The sequence below is a fragment of the Globicephala melas genome, chromosome 17, assembly GCF_963455315.2.
Source record: "Globicephala melas chromosome 17, mGloMel1.2, whole genome shotgun sequence".
Taxonomy (NCBI): Eukaryota; Metazoa; Chordata; class Mammalia; order Artiodactyla; family Delphinidae; genus Globicephala; species Globicephala melas.
In genome coordinates this window covers 47,127,039-47,149,212 of record NC_083330.1, presented here as the reverse complement: position 1 = coordinate 47,149,212, position 22,174 = coordinate 47,127,039, and the positions used below count along the sequence as shown (strand labels likewise).

General features: G+C 32.6%; 1 protein-coding gene across 49 annotated transcripts in view; it reads right to left on the bottom strand.

The window, feature by feature from the left end:
• The window catches only part of RIMS2 (regulating synaptic membrane exocytosis 2), a 572,826-nt gene that overhangs the window by 140,603 nt on the left and 410,049 nt on the right, over positions 1-22,174 (bottom strand). For 30 of the 49 annotated variants that reach the window (XM_060287502.2, XM_060287509.2, XM_060287505.2 and 27 more), the window contains one exon: positions 4,088-4,188. The exons of the other annotated variants lie outside the window; for them this stretch is intronic. In XM_060287502.2, the coding sequence (XP_060143485.1) occupies positions 4,088-4,188 (101 nt within the window). The remainder of the gene's footprint in view (positions 1-4,087; positions 4,189-22,174) is intronic. 49 annotated transcript variants of the gene reach the window in all.

Below are 22,174 nucleotides of genomic sequence, written 5' to 3'. Positions count from 1 at the left end.
GTGAATGGATCCTTACAAGACAAGAAGCCTGGAAGAAAAGGTGACAAATGCCCAGGATCAGGTATGTACAAAGAATGGAGAAAAACTCTTTTTTTCCCTTTCTTTTGCTGTGTTGTGCTCCACTCCCAGAACACTGACTCAGTCTATTAGATTGCAGGTTAAATGGATTAATATGAACTTCTGGTCCACATTTGAAAAGTTCTGCAAAATTTATGGGCTATCTTGCTTAACTCTAGAGTGATAAATAAGAAAACAGAAGATTATAAGTGCTACAATAGGGGTAAAATATTTTTGTGATAATTTTGTGGGAACATTACCACCAAAAAGGAACATGTTTTTCTACAGAGAAATAAGCTTTGATTTCCAAATAAACACGGTATCAATAAACTGTGTAGCTTCTCTGTTGAAATCTGATGGACTACCCTTTTAAAAAATATCCTCCAAGTTCATTTAAAAACATTAAATATGGCTAATTTAAAAAGCAAACATCATATACTTACATAAATATTATCAAATTCTCCATATTAATTTTCAGATATACCTACATTGTTTATCAATTATTGCTAATTATTGTAATTATGTAACTCATAGAAGGGTAGTTGGTCTATGCTGAATTATAATTCACATTGTTAAATGTAATAAACAAATCATGTTTTTCTGAACCAATGAAGAGCAGAGAACATTGGTTTTAAGTTGATTCTTAAATTATGTTGAGAGTAGAATAGATGAATCACATGTAAACTGGGATAAAGACAATGCAATAGGCATGAAAGGGTGCATTGGCCACATAGTTAAATTCTGTTTTGAGGGGAAAAGCCCTGAGAAATCATCCACTGGTTAAATAGGAATCATGTCTGCATGTGGTTTTGATGCTTTTATTAAATATAGGCTGTCTGCTTACAAATTTCCTCATATACTTAAAATATGTTTAGAAAGACAGTAACTTAATAGGCATTGCTCTGCAGGTACTTTCAAAGTGAATTACTAAGGAGATATTTTATAAATTAGTAAGAATTGTTTACAACTGTCAGTGCAGAATGCTTGAAAAATTCAGGGAAGCAATGCCATTTAAAATGTGGAATGTGTAGTTTAAAAAAAAATTTCGCTAACAATTATATTCCATGAAAGCTTTTAATAGCTTCACTAGAATTTCAGGAATATAGCTCATAAGTATAGCATATGCTCCACAGGCTTTGGATTTAATCTCAGTTATCTCAAAATTGAAAACCAGATTAGCTACAAATAATACTTTCCATGATTTGATGTGAACTTGGGTAGATTACTTAACCTTTCTATGGCTTAGTTCCCTTACCAATTAAATGATCTTTTCACGAATTAGAGTTAATGTATTAAAGTGCATAGCTCAATAGCAAGTATTTAATTGGCACTTGTTCTCAAACAAGGAAGAAAAGAATGGAAATATAAGGTGAATATCCCTAGTTAAAAAGAGAGGGGATGTAGTTGAAAATTTTAATCTAAATAATTGTTAGTATGGAAATGAATAATAACTAAATCTATACATGTGCTTGACTGAAAAGAATCCTCTGTAATTTTCTCTTTGATCCATGAGAGAGTTAGATCGAGGTAGGGATGACAGGCAGATAGATGACCCAGCAAAGATAGTTCCACATCAGGAAATTTGTAGTGGAACAAAATAGAGTCGTGCTTTGGATCCTTTTCAAAAGTTGTACCTTAATGACTTGATTGCATTTTTGGTTAGGCTGAGTGCACAACTCCAGCAATAGTAAACAGAATTCTATGTACTTGACATTCATAGGATTTGTTAGATACTAGGAGAGGCCTTGTAAAGGAGTCAGATCACTTATTCTCAGAAGAAAGTGTTCATTTTTAAATGACATCATCCATCATCCATCACTGGCTTCTGGCTAAAACCCTAAAAAGAGGAAGTCAACTCATTCAGTTACCTGGAAGTAAATTTTACATGCAGCCCACCTTAGAGCAGTGGTTCTCAAACTGTAGTCCACATCTCAATCACCTGGGAGGCTTTTTAAATCCAGGAACATCACCCCTAGAGTTTTGATTAAGTAGGTCTGGAGGGGGTCAGAGAATTGCATTTCCAAAAGTCCTTGGGTGATGTTGAGGCTATTGGTCTGGGTCTACACTTTGAAAACCACTGCCTTAGAGAATACCTAGGAAATTATTTGCTTAGCATAATAAGTCCTTTGCCAAGACTTAAATTTTTTCTAACCTAAAATAATTGGTGTCAAAGTTATAAAACTTTGAAGCCTCAGGCATTCTTTAGTATTCCTTTGGTCCATCCCCTTGTAATGAATTTCTGCCAGGTATCCATAACAAGAATCATTGGCATTGCTTCTAAGGAACTTGTTTTTATTGTATGAACAATGTAAATCATATGAATGACCCAGTTTCCTTTTCTGCCTTTGCTGCTTGTGAGGAAGCTCACAGTCAAAATATAAGCCCCACATGTAGCAGGTGTATAAGATCTCACACTATGCATTTTGTTCACAAGCTTTACTTCTGGCGTTACCTTGTTTTTTATTGACCTCATTTTCCCTTGATACTCATTTCTTCACTGATGATATTATTGAGAGTATTTTATGTATTTTTAAGAATCATCTACATTCCTTCCTGAAGTATAGTGGGATATAAACAAATAAAACAAATATGTGTTATCTTATGCTTATGGAAGCTTTAATATCCTATTTTATCAGGACTTCATGCCTTGGTCTTTGGATTATATAATATGAATAAATGAGAGATTAGAGCATAGCAGATGCCACAAAAGATCAGGTCTTTCTTCCTATTTAGCCCTAGGCAGAAATATTTTTAAAAGTACCTGGAAAGGCGCAGATATCATTTCTGATACCAAGCTCAAAAGGTTAGAGATGTATCTGAAATATACTATCACTGCAAATCTGTTTTCTGTGAAATTCACTGAACCTATTTGAAGTTATTCATATTTTCATTTTAGAATAAAATTTCTAGAAGTTAAAACCTGCTAAGTAAAGGCAAGGCTATTTTTTGTTTGTTTTAAATTTACCTTTCTCTTGGCATTAGGCCTGTGCCATTTCCAGGACAGCAGAACAATCCTGTATTCACCACATCAGTCAACATTCATGCACTCTGGGGAAGAGATTGGTGGCTTGGAAGGTGATGCTGAGGTAAGAATATCTGCCTCCTCTAGGTTGTATAATGGAGAAACTGAAACCTATGCTACCTACCACATACGCACATCCAGCATAGCCAGTTGTGCTTTACTTCGTAAGTCTTATCTTTACTGAAGAATGGGCTATAATTGAGAGAAACTGAAGGTAAGGATAAAATAGACCTAACTGTATAAAAATCCAAATTGCTTTTCTCTAATACACAGATAACAGACCACAAATATTACATGACTGCAATGATTAGACCACATAATAATGAAATGTTAGGAATAAGTTTTGCTATTTTCATTCTTTTGTTAAATCTTAAATAGGTACCTCAGAGCAAAGTCTTTGAATGAATAATATGATGAGCCTAAAAATGTTTTGAAAATATAAAGGCAATGAAGGGCAAGAGCAATGAAATAATACTTTTTTTCCTACACTGGTAGACTTCACACCTCAATTTATTACCAAAAAGTGGTTCAAAAAGATTCTCACTAAAAAACTTTTTGAATTCTTTATAACACCTCATGAGTATGTATTTTGTTCCAATAACTTATTAATAAATCAGATTGAATTAAAATGCTATAAAGTAAAAAAATTCTATATGTAGGAAAACCATAAGATGATAATAGAAGTTCTTCCTAAACATTTTTGAGGGTGTTAGGGCCTTTATAGGTTTTATAAAATGAAAAATTCTAAAAGCTTTGTTCTTCAGATCATTTATGAGTTTCATTTCCTTAACCTCCTATATTATATAATGATTTTTCTAAATATTAAGGCAAGTCTACACCTAAAAGTTGGTATATAAACACATCATAAATTTTAGCATTTAATAATATCATGGGGCCATTGCATTATATGTTTGTGTCTGACTAATCTGCATTCAGCAGTTTGAGAATCTAACAGTTTCATATGATTAACTGATTATTTTACAACTTTTAAAAAGAAAAATGTCTTGCCTTTGATTGGTAATCTTGTTCCAGTCTGGGATCTGATCCGGCTACCTGTTTGTATTTGTTAATTTTCATTTGGCGATTTCTCTCCTCTATATCCATAGCACCTATCGAGTAGAAAAAAACCCATAAAATTAATGTTCAGTTCTTATTTCTGAGCCCAACTTACAGGATGTATAAAAGAAGAAATGCTAGGCTTATATATTACTTTCATTCAAGGTAGTATGTACAAATTAAATGTCATTTTTTAGATTTATTTAAGTATGCAAGTTGGTGAATAAAAGCATGATTATTAAATATGTGAAATAATTTAAATCTGAATAAAATGTAAACAAATGTAAATAGAAGACAACAAATCTTCATTAGATAGAAAACACCTTCTGGTACATATATGTCCAGGAGAATATATTTGACAGCACATAAATATGACAATAGTAATATTATAAGAATTTTGGCTTGTAACGAATTCATCAAGGTTCGAATTATTTACTGGAAAGAGGTTGTAAGTCTCATTGGTTTCAAATACAATTTTACAATTGCATTTAGAATTATCATAAAATCGTCCCATGTATTAAAGCAGGTTGCTCCAACATACGTGTGGATGCAGTTATCAAGATCTTTTGAACTTGAATTTTCTAGAACTAGGATGAAGAAAGAGGCACTTGGAATAATACTCCTGAAAACATACCATGCCTATAAAGGCACAAAGTATTACTGAAATCATTCTAGGGGAAGAAAAGAATGTAAGGAGGTGAGAAACTGAGATAGTAAGCCTATTATAAGATGAGATTAATGCTGTCTATAACAGGTGCTTCCTCAAAACACATCAACTATAGATATCAAGAGGGTCTTTAAGAACTTTGGTAAGAATAAGAACTAAATTCGGTAAGAAAACCTTAGCAAACATGAAAAAGTGCTTTAAAATTATATTTATGATTTTTATTAAAGAGATTTTATAGAGAAATTCCATTTCTCATTAATAGGCATAATGGAAAAACAAAATCTCAATTGTATGCTACAAACCTACAAACTGGGAAAAATAATCATAGCTTAGTAGGTTCAGTGGGTTTCTACAATAAAATGTCGTCATGTAAATCCACAAACCCTGGGTCTAGGTAAGAATGTAAACATACGCACACATACCCCTGGCTTAAGATCATAACTTTAAAACTGCAGTAAAGACATATAGACAGAAGTGTGCCCATTCAAAAATAGGTATTTTAATACTCATCCTGAGAAAAACCTCACTGTATATTTGATAACTGCTAGTAAAAAAATTTTAAGTAAAATTTGATAATTAAAATAAGATACAAAGGGAAGAAAAAGTTTCAAAAAGGACTAAGAAAATCTTGACTAAAAGAATGTATAAAGAGTTTAGACTATATGACATCTAAGTAAAAGAGCAAATTTAAATCAACTAAACAGTTTGAGTCAAATTTTAATAATGATTTGATTAATTGATTCTGTGCCAAATTATAAAATGGGGAATAGAAATAAAATGTTAATATCAGTTGAATGATACACAAAATCAAGTGAGTGATTCCATGATATAAGTGTGAAATATGGTCAAGTATAAATGTCTATTACTCTATTAAAATACAATATTGGAATTGTTTGTACCTCAAGAGATATTCTCAGATAAATATGTTTATTTTCTCCAAGGGCAAGGGAACAAAAAAGCCATCCCAGCTTCAAAAAATTATGTATGCTGAAAAAAATATTAGCTAAATTAAGTGTTTGGGAAGTTTCTTTTAAAAAGTTTAATTTTGATATTATAGTAGCAAAACAGTATTTTAAATATAAATAGCACCAATAGACAAAGTTTAAACACATTTTACATATACATAAATAAATATACATATAGACATATACACATACATACGCACATACATATATACATTTTCTAATGTTGAGACTATTTCCTGGACATCGACCTCCTATGACACTACATTAAATTCTTCCTGATTATTAGATAATAATGTGTAATATTCAAATTGCCTCAAATTCTTTTTGGTATAAGGTAAATTATTAATCGAGTAAACTAAGAAAATATGATTTCTTATTTCATTAATATCTTAATATGATTTCTTATTTCATTAATATCTTAATAACATAAGCCATTTAAGAGGTTTACCTGTTTTTAAACCAATAAACTAATTGTGGTTATTTTGAACCTGAAAAAGACTACTTAATATGTCCAAAAAGTTAAAAAGTCATATTTATTGTGTTGGTATGGCAATCAAGTAAAAAAAAAAAAAGTTAAGTTATAGGTAGATTTTGTAATCAGAGATGCAATTGAAAATGGCCATATTAACCAACAGTAAGACAGTGGTTGCTTAGGTTTCTACATTTACACTACGAAGATCATCAGTACACCTTCAGTGATTTCTGTAGTGCACTTCAAGCAATAGTTTTAAGTTTGCTTTTCCAAACACACACAAACACACACACTCTTGGGGTCCCAAAGCAGCTTCACACACCACACTTCTTTGAAATAGGGACATAGGTCTGGCAATAATGCAATTCATAATGAAGCTAAACAGTGATCAGAATATTGTAGGATTGCTGACTCAGTGACCCCATCTTGTGATCTTAAGCAAAATGCTCAAATCTGGGGATCTTAAGAGGGAAAAATCTCAAGTCCAACGGCAAAGCTCAAAGAAAGAACACCAAAATTCAGAAAACAAATTAGAGAATCTATGATTACAACATCAGGGAAGTTTAAGACTATTAACCTTATCTAAATCCAGAAACTGCATTGGTTAATATCCCAAATTTTTGTGGCTAATTTAATGATTTTTCTCTTTTCTCCACCCTATCCTTTTCTTCTATCGATATATAAATATTTGGCTTCAGGTTTAAAAAAGTCTTCCTTTAATTGAGATTAAAAAGTTTCATTTCACTAAGTGGCTATCTGTTTCATGAGGGTTTCTGATGAAAATAATCACATCTGTAATTCCTTTTTTCTTTGATTATTATATGTCTTCAAAAAATTTAAGATGTGCCTTTAAATAATCTGAGATTAGAAAACAAATTACATTGTTAAAAATTTTACAAAATAATACATCTAGAATTTGTGGAGTGATCATTAAAAATTTACATTTTATAATTGGATTTCTTCTAAATTTTATCCTTGTAAAGGTACATGTTAAATTTGCTTTCCAGTTAAATTTAAGAATTAAAGACATTTGTGCAATGTCTTAACCAAATTTTTATTAATAGTGAGAGATTTCCAACAAAAACTATTCCTTGTTAAAACTATCTAAATAATTGATGACAATGTAAATAAAATGTATTTGCACAAAATACATACAGAGGTATCATAAATGTAGTCTGAACATAAATCAAAATATTATCTGAGGCCTTTTTCTGATTGAAGCTAAAGAAGTATATTACTTACCTATTAGAAATCTATTTATAAAATTAACTATATTTTGCCAAATCATCAAAGAAAGGAAAAAAATATTTTTGATAACTATCCTATTGAATCCTAGTTTACAAACTTTTCTTCTAAAAAAATACAAACACTGTGGAAGAGGCACAACAAAACAAAAGATGATTATGGACAATAATGATGACAGTGACAGAAATAACATATTCCAAATGGACAAAGTTTAAAAGGGCAAATTCATGTACTCTTTAAACGCTACAGTCACCAGTTAGGCATGTACCAAATTAAGTATAATAAAAAAGGTATAATCAGTGTATGCAGCTGTTTTCTCACTTTGAAGTAACAATTACACAAGAAAAAGCATAGCTATTTGTGTGCTTATTTTCTAGATTCAGTAGGATAGAGTATAAAACAGTTTACTGATGTCTTTCAAAAGTCAAAGGAATAGGAATAGGAATTGTTAAAATGCATCGAGATAAGAATATGTAATACTTTGTTATAATATTATTTTCAAGGGCAGTACAATTCAAAAAGAAGATACTGTCTTTGGTTTTATTTTACCTGCTCTTTCAAGAGTCTAACAACTGCAAAAACACTTTTCAGAGTGACAGTAATAAACTAGCTGTTGACAAAAAAATTAATGGTCATTTATATGAAAGTTTTCCAAAGTAACTGATGCACAAATATTAAAAGAAAATTATTTAAAAATAAAACATATTCGGTACTGTGTATTAAAAGGCTTTACAATGGTCATATTTTTGACCCTGGAATTTCACTTCCCAGGATCTTTCCTAAAGAAATAAATCAATGTGCAAAGATGTACATACATATTCATTACACCATTGTTTGATAATTGCAAACGCCAGGGAAAAGAAACTCCAAATGTCCAAAATAGGGGATTAGTTAACGGCATTTATGGTGTATCTACAGAATATTATACACTCACAAAAAATGATGAGAACAGTGTGCATGTGCATTCACATATATAAATTATATAAAATAAAGACACTGCAATTAGTAATTATAAAACACTAAATGGTGGATATGGTACTATAGTTTGTAGTTTAAAAAACCATATATATTCATAAAAACATATATGCACAAAATTGACAAAAAAGACAAAGACATGGAGTGAAAAACATTTAAGATTTACACACCAGAGTAGTTATCAGTTATCACTGGTTATTAGAAGTTAGTATAAGTGCTTTTGGTTTTTTATTTGTTAATATATAGTTAATATATAGTTTATATATATATAAACTATATATAGTTTAATATATAGTTTATAAAGTATCCACAATGATTATACATTATACAGAAAAAACATTTTAAAAACACACAAAATATAATGTTTATGTGAACAAGGACAAATTATCCAGTTTGAAAACCTTGTATTTTTGTAATGATTTGATAGAATGCTTTGGAAATAAACGTTAAATAATTTTTAAGATGCAAATATGCAATCATTCATTATTTAATTTATCTTAGGGACAAATATTTGTTAAATAAAAGCTGTGGGTATATTGATTAAAAGTGGTACAAAATAAGAAATACTGCCAAATGCAATAAAGTGCAGATCTTTCCAATTTTTATGAATGTTAATACAAAAAATGATCTGACATGTTTTTAAATTTTCCATATTAGTTTTTTCAAGTGTAGGACTTAAGAAACTATGCAACAAAAATTAAAGAAGTTACTTTAAAATGATTTCTTCACAGTCACTTGCCTATAATGAATTTTCTCATATTTTTAGACAAAAACTTTATCATGTACTAGAACCACATAAAAAGTACACTTTTGTTAGCTAAATTATTTGTTAAAAGAGATGTATTGCAGGGAATAACAAATATTGGAACACATTAAATTGAGAAAAAATATGGAAATAAATATTGTGAAAAAATTAAAAATTATGCACCAGATTATTTTGTATTACTACTAGGGCAAATAGAAGCATTTTCTTTTAAAGTGTAAATAAACTTAGTCTTAACTGTGCAACTAAGATACACGAATTTTGAGGAATAATTATTTCAAAATCAATCAACTTTGAGGATTTTTCTACTGCTGTCACTAGGAAATAACACATTTGGAATGAAAGAAAATATAATTTATTTTTCTTATAATGTGTTTACTTATTTGCTCCTAGGAATGCAGGCAAACTGAACTTCATAGTTGCCTAAGTAAAATGTGGAATTAAATGAAACATAAGAGTTCTAGAAACTTATAAACTGTGTCCTACTGTGAGGTTCATAGTTATGCGCTATAGTCTTTTGAATTATGTTCTAAACCTTTATGATCTGTTTTAGATACTTAGGTTACCTGTGTATCTGTTTCTCTGTTAACTCTCTGCCATATTCATTAAATAATACTTCAAAGGAGATGTTATAGATAAATTTCAGACTCCTTTCACTATAGTCAAAAGAAACTAATATGCAAGCTACTTTAGGACATAAGTTATAAGGAGTGATCTACTGATCTCAGGAAACAGAGTATGTCTACTTTTGACATCTACATTCAGTGAACAGACTTACTGAGATTTTATTATTCAGAGGACTTGGATTTTAGCACCATTTTAGGTTTCAACATGTAAAATCAGGATGTACTTGGGATCACGGTGGAAGATCAGGGTTTTGTCCATGGAGAGTGCAGAGGAGGTAATCATCACAGAGTTGATAGGGCTTTGGAATTGCCCAGATTTAGGGTAATGAGTATATTTATGATACATAGGATTGAATAAAATCTTAAAAACAGCACTGGTTTAGAAGGTGAGAGTCAAGACTTGGGCTCGAGTCTTAATTTCATGAGCCCTATAACTGCAAGCACTTCATTTCACCCTTCTGAGCATAAAGTTCATCATCTGTAAAATGAATAATTTTGGACCAGACACTCATTATGATTCCTTCTGCTCTACAACTCTCTGGTTAGTTAATTCTGAAGGCAAATGATGTTTGTTTGTTCTTTTGTATTGTAATACCTACTTCATCAATATAGATAATGTAAAGTGTACTAGAAATTCTTGCTCTATTTGCCCTGGTATTGCATTCTTTAAAGTTTCCTTTATAGAATGTGTGTATGCATGTGTGTGTGTGTGTGTGTGTGTGTGTGTGTGTGTGTGTGTGTGTGTGTACAGAGGCAGGGAGAGGAATGGGATGAAGGAAGGGAGGGAAGGAGAAAGGCAAATAAAGAGGAAGGGAGGGAAAGAGAAAATTGAAAAGCTCATTAAACCAGGAACTTTGCCCAGGAAAAAAATCATAAAGGTGATCTAATCTAGAAGCATCTTTTAGACTAGCTAAAGTGTAACTGTTTCACCTACATATTGATACATTTGTTGCAAGGTGTACAGTGACATCTTTAGGAGAAAATGTTTAGCAACCTTCTAATAACTTAATTATTTTAAACTTGTTAGTCACAATTCCTATATCTTTAAAATAACCTTTAGTTCAGAGGATAAACTAAATCCTAAAATGAAAGGCCTTAAAGAAGGAATGCAATGATTATCATTAAAATTGCTTCTAAAAAAAAAATGCAATAACCATTGATAAAAGATAAAAACATGAGTCAGATTCATCAGGTTAATAAACTATTTCTCATATGTGTTCAGCACTTTGGAATGTTCTGACTTTTCCCTGATAGCTAAAATCTACATTAAGGAAGAGATAATCCACAGAGTAGCACGTATTATTACCATGAGTATGACTTGTCTCCTACTGTGTTTTGGTATGACACAATTATCACAGACCACTGTGTCCCACATCTGGGGCCTAATTAACATATCCTTAAGATATATTTCAACTACATCCACTCTTTACACACATCAAAAGATTGCACAGAAGATATGAAAGGAGCATAATAAAGAAATTTAAATGCATCTTTACATTTGTTTGTTTAGAAAAAAATAGAAATTTAAATATACTTAGAAATATTGACAGTTAATTTAAAAATCATGAAAAAATAAAAATATCCATCATATAAAAACTGGGATGAGACCTATGCTGGAAAAGAGACCCGTATAATTTTTCTTATGTATATTAGTGTGGTAATTAATAATAAATCTATATATACCCTTGAATGAAGGATTTAGATATATGGCTTTCAAATAGTACTTGTGCTTGGACATCAAGCTGTATTTCTTTCTCCAAGGATACTAATATTGATTACTATTGGTCAATGGTACAAGAATCAGTATATGGAGCAACTAATGTTACACAGTATACAACTCCCTCAGAATTCAAAGAAATGCATCCTAAATATTTCATGAATAGGGACATGTTACAAAACATTCCTGTTCAATACTGAGAAGAAAGAGGAATAAAATTTAGATGAGATCACTCAGAGAAAGAAGGATGAGGATTAGATGAAGAGGCATCAGGAGAGACTAACCTAAGTTAGAGACTGAAATGAATTTCATTCAACTTTCCAAATACCCACATGGTAATATCAGTTGCACTGAGGATCCTTAAATAAAACTGCAAATTGGATTGAGTGGTCTCCACTGACATTAGTGTTCCCTTTCTGAATTCCTCTCTTCCTGCTCTCCTCTTCCTAGACCTCTAGTATTGTTCTTTCATGTTGTTCGCAGTAAAATGTCCCCTCTTGCATTCTCCACCTTGTCACAGATAAAATGCCCATTTCCTGAGGTTAAGGGCATGGATTCTGGCACCAAATCTGATTCCTTCAGTTTAAATTCCAGCTTTAAATGACTGGAGTAAGTTATTTAACTGATCCGTATCTGAATTTTTCAATTTATAAACTAGAATTAAAAATAGTATTTACAAAGGGTGGGAAACTCAGTTATGGATTAAAATAATTTATACTACAGTGACTTAAAATTATCCAAAATGTTGACAGCATTTCTGAAATCTGTGATTGAGGAAATGCAAAGTTCAAGTTGGTTTTGATCACTGAGTCCTAGTTTTGCAACTACTCCAAGCCCAAACCCTCCCAATCCCCTTGTTTGAGCTAGTTCTTACACTGGGTCTCCCAAGAGTAAAATCTATAGTATGTGGAATTAACTTCCAAGTCATCAATTATTCATCACCATTCCAAGTTTGGTAAGTGGGGCCCACCGTATCTAGTATAAAAACAATGGATTTTTACATGATGTGAGCATTTGTGCCTGTATAAGTGAGCCTTATATATTTGCGCTATAAAGTTAGAATACCAAATGTAGAGAGCCTCTTACTGTATCTCCAATACTGAGTCAAGTGCAATATGTTATCTGGTTACTGCTGGTTCCCTCTTATTTCACGGTGACTTTACTCAAAGAAAAACTTTATCACTGAGTACTGTAGTTAAGTCTGATATTATGAAACTTATGTCTCAAAGGTTCCCCCAAATGTCATATTTGCCAAACCCAGTGATCATTCCTCAGAACCATTCTACTGGCCCTCACTGCAGCATTGGATATAATTACTACACTATCCTTGACATTCTCTCCTTCAACTGTTTGGCCGTGCACTTTAATGCCACTCCTTTAGTTCACTCTTTACAGACATTGTGTTGGCTCATCTTTCTCAGTCCATCTTTCAAATACATACATTTCCTAAAGTTTTATTCTATCCCTGAGTGATTCTTTCTAAATCCACAGCTTCAACTGTCACTTCCATGATGAGGGTTCCTACCTTCACCTTTCCTCTAACCCTAAGATTCACATTTCTGGTTATCTCCTAAATGCACCTAAAATCCCCATCAGCACCTAAAACTCAGCTTGTCCCAAACAAGTTAAAGTTACTTCTCATGTCTGCTCTTCCTTTAGTTATCAGTAAATGTCTAAAATATCCAGAATCTATTTCTTTGGTAATTGCCTTGCTTGTTCTTGATCTTTCTTGGTTAACTGACCACTGCTTTAGACTCAAAGCTTTAGTCCTTTCTTGGTTTTCCAGCTCATCCGCTATAGTCATCTTTTCTCTCTGAAGCTGTAGGTCAACCCTATCCATTACCATGCTCTGTGTTGGGGTGGGACTTGGCTCTTAATTGCTTGAGTTGTGTTAGATTAAGTAAGTTTTTCTATTAGCATATATTTAGTACTGTTTGAGTAATATATTAAAATTCATTTTAACTTTGTATATTTTCAATAATTTTTAAAGTCAGATTTATTACGGCATAATTTACAAAAATTAATATTCACACTACTTAGGTACAAAGGTCTATGACATTTGATAAATATATATAGTCATGCAGCCTCGCTGCAAGCTACAGAGTATTTCTGTCACCCTAAAGTGTTCCCTGGTGTAGCTTTGCTGTCAGTCCTCTCTCTGCCAGCTCGGATAACCACTGATCAGATTTTGATCTAGCTTTTAATTTTTCTTCAATAATGTTTTTACACTAAAATTTTATTTGAACAAGGCATAGCAAATGAAATGTAACAACGCTTTTAAAAATACACAGTTAAAATCTTGCATTCTAGAACTTGATACTAATGTTCTGGCACAATTAAGTTCTTAACAATGATAGTAATACTCTGTACATGCCAGGAATTGTGCTAAGAGCTTTGCATGTGTTATAATTATGTTACTCAATCAGCACAGCTGTTTGTGGTAGGACTTATTATTTTTTCAATTTTACTCATTAGAAAATTTGTAAGGTGGCTGACATTGGTCTGTTCTCCAAAACTTATAATCTGAAATATTTAGTCATGAAATGACTCTCTCTCAACACACCACTCTCAACTCTTGTTTAATTCTTTTTTCTTCCCAATGTTCTCCCTTTTAAAACTTCCCTTTTTCGTTTCTAGCTGAATCTCCTCTTTGACTAATTTTCTTTTTTGGTAATGTTTCTTCAACTTATTTCCCTATGAGCCCAATCTTAACCTGTGATATAGTCATTTTTAATCTGTAATCTTCCTTTTAGAGATTCCTTCTGATTCTCATCCCTTACTTTGAATTGGTCAATCAACTTCCTTCACACTCTGCATGACCTTATAATCTATGACTAGGTTCTTCCCATCAGTTGCATCATGTAATTAATTAATGCAATACTTCTATTTATTGTCTTTCATTTTCCGTTAAACTTTGCTTTTCCCATTATTAGTTCCCTTCCTCATCCCTACCCTCACATCCCACACCCCATCGCCTCAAGCCTTCAAGCAGGCTGATAAAAGAAACCACCATCTGTCAAGTCACATCTTTCTCTTCAGCTAAATTATAACCTAATTTACATTCCCTTGGCAATTATCTCCAATATATTCATGCCAACTTACCCTTTTTTATATTAAACCTATTTGTTGCTCATGCCAACCCATTTGTATTACAATATTTTTATAGATATTAAAATACAGACCTTTAAACAAGCAAAGAGGAAGAAAGTGATCTGAAAACAATCATGATGTGCTTTTACCATGATTTATGAATATTCAGCAAGTATTGTGTATATGTTAATACTTATTAAATAACTTGCTTACTAACTTGGCTTAACAATATGTACACTTTCCTTTCAACTGAAATAATTTAAAAAATATATTTTAACCATAACTACCATCCAGAGCTATACTTTTTTTTTGCGGTACGCGGGCCTCTCAGTGTTGTGGCCTCTCCCGTTGGGAGCACAGGCTCCAGACGCGCAGGCTCAGCGGCCATGGCTCACGGGCCCAGCCGCTCCGCGACATGTGGGATCTTCCCGGACCGGGGCACGAACCCGTGTTCCCTACATCGGCAGGCGGACTCTCAACCACTGCGCCACCAGGGAAAGCCCACTGTAAAATATTTTTCTGAAAAGGCATTTAAGTGTCAGTGGCAGATGAGTTTTAAATATTTCAGATTTCCAGACAGATGAGTAAAGAAAGTATAGCTCTGGGGTTTCCCAGGTGGAGCAGTGGTTGAGAGTCCGCCTGCCGATGCAGGGGACACAGGTTCGTGCCCCGGTCCGGGAAGATCCCACATGCCGCGGAGCGGCTGGGCCCGTGAGCCATGGCCGCTGAGCCTGCGCGTCCGGAGCCTGTGCTCCCAACGGGAGAGGCCACAACACTGAGAGGCCCGCGTACCGCAAAAAAAAAAAAAAAAAATTTTACAGCAAAAATAATTCTTCTCCTGAAATTTAAATGCCCTTATTTTACCTTTTGTTTATTGATCTTAATTACGTATGTATCTCCTGGCTCCTTTACATAGTTGGGTTCTTCTTATTCTTCTGGTTTAGTTCAGATATTACTTCTTCAGACAAGACTTCCTGGATCACTCCATTTAAAATAACTTCTTCCTCATTCCAGTTGCAATAGGTTACATAAGTGTTTTTAATAGCACTTATAACTATCTAAACTTACCGAATTTAGTGGCCATTAACCCTCCCAAAAATATAATTTTCACAACGGGAGAGACCTTGTCTGCTGTTGTCATTGTTATATCCCCAGCACCTAGAATAACACCTGACATATAATAAATATTCAGTAGATATTTGTTGAACAATGAATTTTCAGGCTGTGAAATACCTTTGTATCACTGGAATAAGAATTTCAGAAATATCTCTCTTTTAATTCAGCCAATTGTGATATATGATAGTTTAATATGCCATCATGATACCTATAGAATTATGCATCTGGCATAGTCAAACTTGCAGATTGTGTATTTCATAAAGGTATCTTAATAACCTCTGCTTTGGATATTTCTTCCTCTCTTAATAAAGACTATCATTATTTACACAGCAAACCTAGAATTAACTATAATTCTGAGTAGAAAATATATACATTGGTGTTCAAAAAACACTGAGAAGGAATTTGAATAGTTTGAACAATTCATGACATATGTATTAAAAGTAACTTTTTAGCTACCTGCCAGACACTTTATGAAAAATTTATCTAATCTTTAAAACCATCTTTCACTCCTATATAAGAAAAATGGTAGCTCACAGTTTTTTTTGTTTATTTTTCCTTTTTTGGCATTCATTTGCTTACTGCTGAAATAGAAATTTTTTCATTTTGGCTTGTCATTTGTTTTTATTCTTCTGAGGATTGAAAGTATATGCATAGGCACACACACACACACACACAAATTATCAACTCTCTTTTACTAAAGACGAAGCTGGAACTTGGAGAGATTATGATGCCTAAGATCACAGAGGCCTTCAAATCTCACAGTTTACTGCTACATCAGCATTCATGCTTCCTTAATAGGACAATAGAGGATAAAACATTACTTGTTTGACTGTCCTTTAAGTAAAGCATATTTGTTTTTTAAAAATATCTAGAATTAAGTAGTTTGTCTTGTTTTTCGTGCTACAGATGGACAACCAAACTGGTCAATAAGCACAGTCCAATGCCCAGCTCTACTATTAAAATATTTTTCTCTCCATTTTTAAACAATCCTAGAAGTGGGTATATTATCTGAACTCCTTACTCATTCATTGTTTACGTAGATTATTGATATATTAAATTTAGATTCAAAACGCTATTGCAAAACCCGTGATTTTGCTAATAACAAACATAAATCATAAGTGAAGAGCTAAATAAGTATATCTTTCTGAAAAAATAACCTTTGGTATAATTTTTTTTAGTAGTAATAATTTAAAAGAACTACCATTTTTTGATTATCTAGTATGGACAAAACTCCATGACAAGTTCTTTACAAGTATTACTACTTTCAATTTTTTTCAAATTACAAAAAGTATAGAAATAATTGTTTCTCATTTCTATGTCAATAAAATTATTCAGTTAGATGGCTGGATATATATCATAATTTATTTACCCATTCCTCCATTACTTAACATTCACGGTAGCATCCTTTTTGTTGCTACAAATAATGCTTTAGTGAAACTTGTACATACAATTTTATCTGAATCTCTATTTGCACCATATCAGAATCTGCAAATATTTTTAAGGCCCTTGGTGTATATTAAAAAAATTGCTTTTTAGAAATATTAAATTATGCTGCCACTATTTTACCATACTCTCCCCAGCATTAAAATGCTGTTTTTTAACTAGGTAAAACATAGTATCTTTAAAAAAAAAAAAAGTCACCTATATGGTTATGAAAAAAATAAAGTATTTTTTATATATTTACTGACCACTGAATTTCTTGTTTAGTGAAATGTCTGTATATGTCTTTTGCCCATTTTTCTATTAGAGTTTTATAGAATATATAATTTGTTCAACAAAGTGATTCAGGTGTTAAGGCTTTTAATACTCTGAGTTGCTGCAAATAATGTTTCACAATTTGTTGTTTGCCTTTTAACTTGTTTATGCTGATTTTGATATTTTGAAGTTTATACCTGAGACACTGTAGTCAGATCTCTCTTTTTAAATTTACTTCACTGCTTTTATTCTTAGAAAGGCTTTCTCCCTCCAGAGAAAAGCTCTTTTATGCTTTCATTAAACATAATTAACTCAATCTCACCACAGTTCATTCTGTTTAATAGGAAGCTGCCCAAAGTCTCGTCCCTAGCGGGTGACAAAACTTGGTTTAGAATTCAGACCTAAATGGGTTCAATGTTCTTGCTGTTTCTATCCAACTCTCTTGCCTCAGAAATGATAACGTTCATTTCTGGTGTAGCAGTCCTGATGCACAACTTTGTACGACAACTAGCTCCTAAACTGGTAGCCACAAACTAGTATAAGATATGTGTAATGCATAAAACAAAATAAACTAATTTTATCTTTCTATCATATCATTGAAAGAATGCTTACACATCAAAATGCATTGGCTTCAATACAGCGGATTCAAAATAAAAACTGTTTTAATATGTTTTATACAATAATAAAATAATAGTTTCACTTGTATAGTGCTTACTATGTGCCAGACACTGTTTTTAGGTGCTTTACATATTAAATATTAACTGATTTCATCCTTAAAAAAGCAGTTTGACGTAGCAGTATTCAGTTGGCCAAAAAGTTCGTTTGGTTATTTCCGTAAGATGGCTCTAGTAGCACTTAGTTGTCTTTAACTTCATTCGAAACAATTTTGTTAGATTTTATTGTGACAGCTGTCATATCAACATGCATTTTTAAAAAACTTACCAAAATTGGTGAATTTTTGTGTAGCCATTTTAATATTGAAGATGGAAGAAAAAGAGCAACATTTTCCGCATATTACGCTTTATGATTTCAAGAAAGGTAAAAACACAACAGAAACACAAAAACGATTTGTGTACTGTCCAGAATTAGTCAACAGAAAATGCATAATCTTCCATCAGTATAATGCAAGACCGCATGTTTCTTTGACGACCAGGCAATAACTGTTACAGCTTGGCTGGGAAGTTCTGATTCATCCACTGTATTCACCAGACATTGCATCTTCAGATTTCCATTTATTTAGGTCTTTACAAAATTCTCTTAATGGAAAAAATGTCAATTCCCTGGAAGACTATAAAAGGCACCTGTAACAGTTCTTTGCTCAAAAAGATAAAAAGTTTTGGGAAGATGGAATTATGAAGTTGCCTGAAAAATGGCAGAAGGTAGTGGAACAAAACAGTAAATACATTGTTCAATAAAGTTCTTGGTGAAAATGAAAAATGTGTCTTTTATTTTTACTTAAAAACCGAAGGAACTGTTTGGCCAACCCAATATTATTATCTCCATTTTACAGGTGAGGAATCTGAGGCAGAGAGAGCAACCTTCTCAGAATCACACAGCAAGTAAGTGGTGAGACTGACCAGGCAGTCTAGCTGTATAGTCTGTGCTCTAATACTGCTTCTCAGACTGTTTCTTACCAGAACAATACTTCCTCCAACACAGATATTCTTATGAAAGAGAGTTAAACTGGACAATTGGCCTAGGTAAAATCGAATGTCATAGTATTAACAGGGCATGAATAATATTTTGAGAATTTAGCAGTAACATTTTACAATCAGGATTAAGTTCTTAATGCACAGTTCACTAGCAAGATTAGGGCTAAAACTAGATCTCCTGACTTCTAATAATCTTTCCAATTTCCTCCACACCACTCCACACAAGGAAGAAATGCTCAAAACCACTTTTATTTCATGTTTGGGTATTCCTATTATTTCAAGATCCATGAACCTTCTTAACTCTCTTCTCTTATATTTGAGTATTTATAGGCTTTAAAGAATTAAGTATTACACTTTATCAATAGTAGCTTTCATATATGATGTGATGTTTTTAGATATATGTACATATACATATTTCATTTGAGCCTTTTTGGTTAAAAGATCACAATATTACTTAATAAAATGTTAAGCTTAAACTTATATAAAAAATTTCTCGAATCTACTGTGTCTCTCATAACATCTAAGCTATCTAACACAGTATTGAACATAGAGTTGACATTATGTGCCTCCTTATAAACTGAGTGATTTTCATTTTCTGATAAGATTTCAGTGTACTAGGGTTATGGTTTTCATGACTGAGCAATCTTGTACCTTTTTTTTTTTTTTTGGCCATGCTGTGTGTCTTGCGGGATCTTAGGTCTCTGACCAGGGATGGAACCCTCATCCTCGGCAGTGAAAGAGCGAAGTCCTAACCACTGGACTGCCAGGGAACTCCCCATGACTGAGCAATCTTGAGTACCTGTGTCTTAGACTTTTGTTAATAATATTAAGTCCATTAAATATAGGATGTAATGAAGAACAGAGAATATCTATAAAATAAATAGAATATGTAATGAGAAGTTTGGTAGTAAATCAATAATTGAAAATTTGGAGAAATTTCGGTTAACAGTTTATATGTGCATTTATATGTATACACATATACACTTATGTTAAACTTTCCCTACAATGAATGTTACTTCTCTTTACCTTTTAGAACATAATGCAAGTAGAACAAAATGGCAAATGAAAGCTCACAGCACTCAAAATATCGTATAGATGCCAAGCAAATATAATAAGAATTGAAGTGAAAATTTGAAATACATACCAATGGACAATATTCAGAACAATCAAAGAAACAAAACAAAAAAGGGAATCATTTTCATGCTAAAAAGAATACTGTGATTGCAATAATTTAGCCCAGACTTCTCTCCAGAGTTCCAGGCCCATACATCCAATGAATGCTATTAGATATTTACACTTAAATGTTCCAAAGGAACCTCAAACTAACCCATCCCCAAACTGAAGTCTTTATTTTGCACTTAAATATTTGTTCAACCCATATTCCCTGTAAGATAAAATATACCACCGTATATCCAAACATTTCAGTCACGCAAGATTATCTTATTCTTCCTTTTCCTTTCATCAGTAATATCCAATCGATAACTGTCTTATAGATTCTACATCTTTAAATAACTTCTCATGTATCTACTGCCTCTGTTGATTCAGCCCATTATGATCTCTTAACTGATTTATGCAATATCCTTATAAATGATCTTTCTGCTTATATAGCTCCGCTCCATTTTTCACCTAGTTTCCAAAGTAGTCTTTCTAGAAACAAATATCTGATCATGTCTCTCTCTTGCTTTACATACCTCAATAACTTACACAATCTTCAGAAACCCTCACCTGCCTTTTTTTTTTTTTTTGGAAAAGGAACAACTAGGCTTTAATTTTTAAAATTCTTTTTTTTTTTTTACATCTTTATTGGAGTATAATTGCTTTACAATGGTGTGTTAGTTTCTGCTTCATACAGAAACATACATATGTTCCCATATCTCTTCCCTCTTGCGTCTCCCTCCCTCCCACCCTCCCTATCCCACCCCTCCAGGCGGTCACAAAGCACCGAGCTGATCTCCCTGTGCTATTCGGCTGCTTCCCACTAGCTATCTACCTTACGTTTGGTAGTGTATATATGTCCATGCCTCTCTCTTGCTTTGTCACAGCTTACCCTTCCCGCTCCCCATATCCTCAAGTCCATTCTCTAGTAGGTCTGTGTCTTTATTCCTGTCTTACCCCTAGGTTCTTCATGACATTTTTTTTCCTTAAATTCCATATATATGTGTTAGCATACGGTATTTGTCTTTCTCTTTCTGACTTACTTCACTCTGTATGACAGACTCTAGGTCTATCCACCTCATTGCAAATAGATTTCGTTTCTTTTTATGGTTGAGTAATATTCCATTGTATATATGTGCCAGAGTTAGCAGAAGGAAAGAAATCATAAAAATCAGATCAGAAATAAATGAAAAAGAAATGGAGGAAACAATAGCAAAGATCCCCTGCCTTCTTTTGTCTAAACTTGTTTGAAGCCATTTTACCACATTGTTCCCTCTGCCTGTCATATTCTCTACACACAAGGCCAACATATTTCTAGTTTTTAACGTTCAACTCAAGGATTATTGCTTCTGTGAAGTCTTTCTTGAACTAATATCCATACTGCTCAGGTGGAAATAATAACCCCATCCTTTGTGATTCCATTGTAGTCTATATATACATAAATCATGTATATATAGATTTCTCATAGCACCTATAATATTATTGAGTTTACTTGTTAAACTCACACTAGAAAAAGCCCATGAGGATGGGGGCCATTTTGTGTGTCCTGTTATTTCCAGCACCTGGAACAGTACCACACAGCATGTGCTTAATAAATGTGTCGAATGAATGTTCAAATTTTAGTCCAAGTGTTACTTCTTTCATGAAGCTTTGTCTGGCCATCTATTTGAAGCAAATTTTATTTGACTTTATACCTTTGTAGAATATATTGTTAGAGTCATCCACATTAGCACATAAACACAGCATGTCACCCACATACTTTAACTCCTCTGTGATACTGATAGCTTGTTTAGGGCATATATTAGGTCTTTAGTATTTTCCATAATCTAGCACATTGCTGAACTCAAGATAAAAATAAAATACTTTTAGAATTATGTATTAAAAAGCTGAAAACAAGTTTT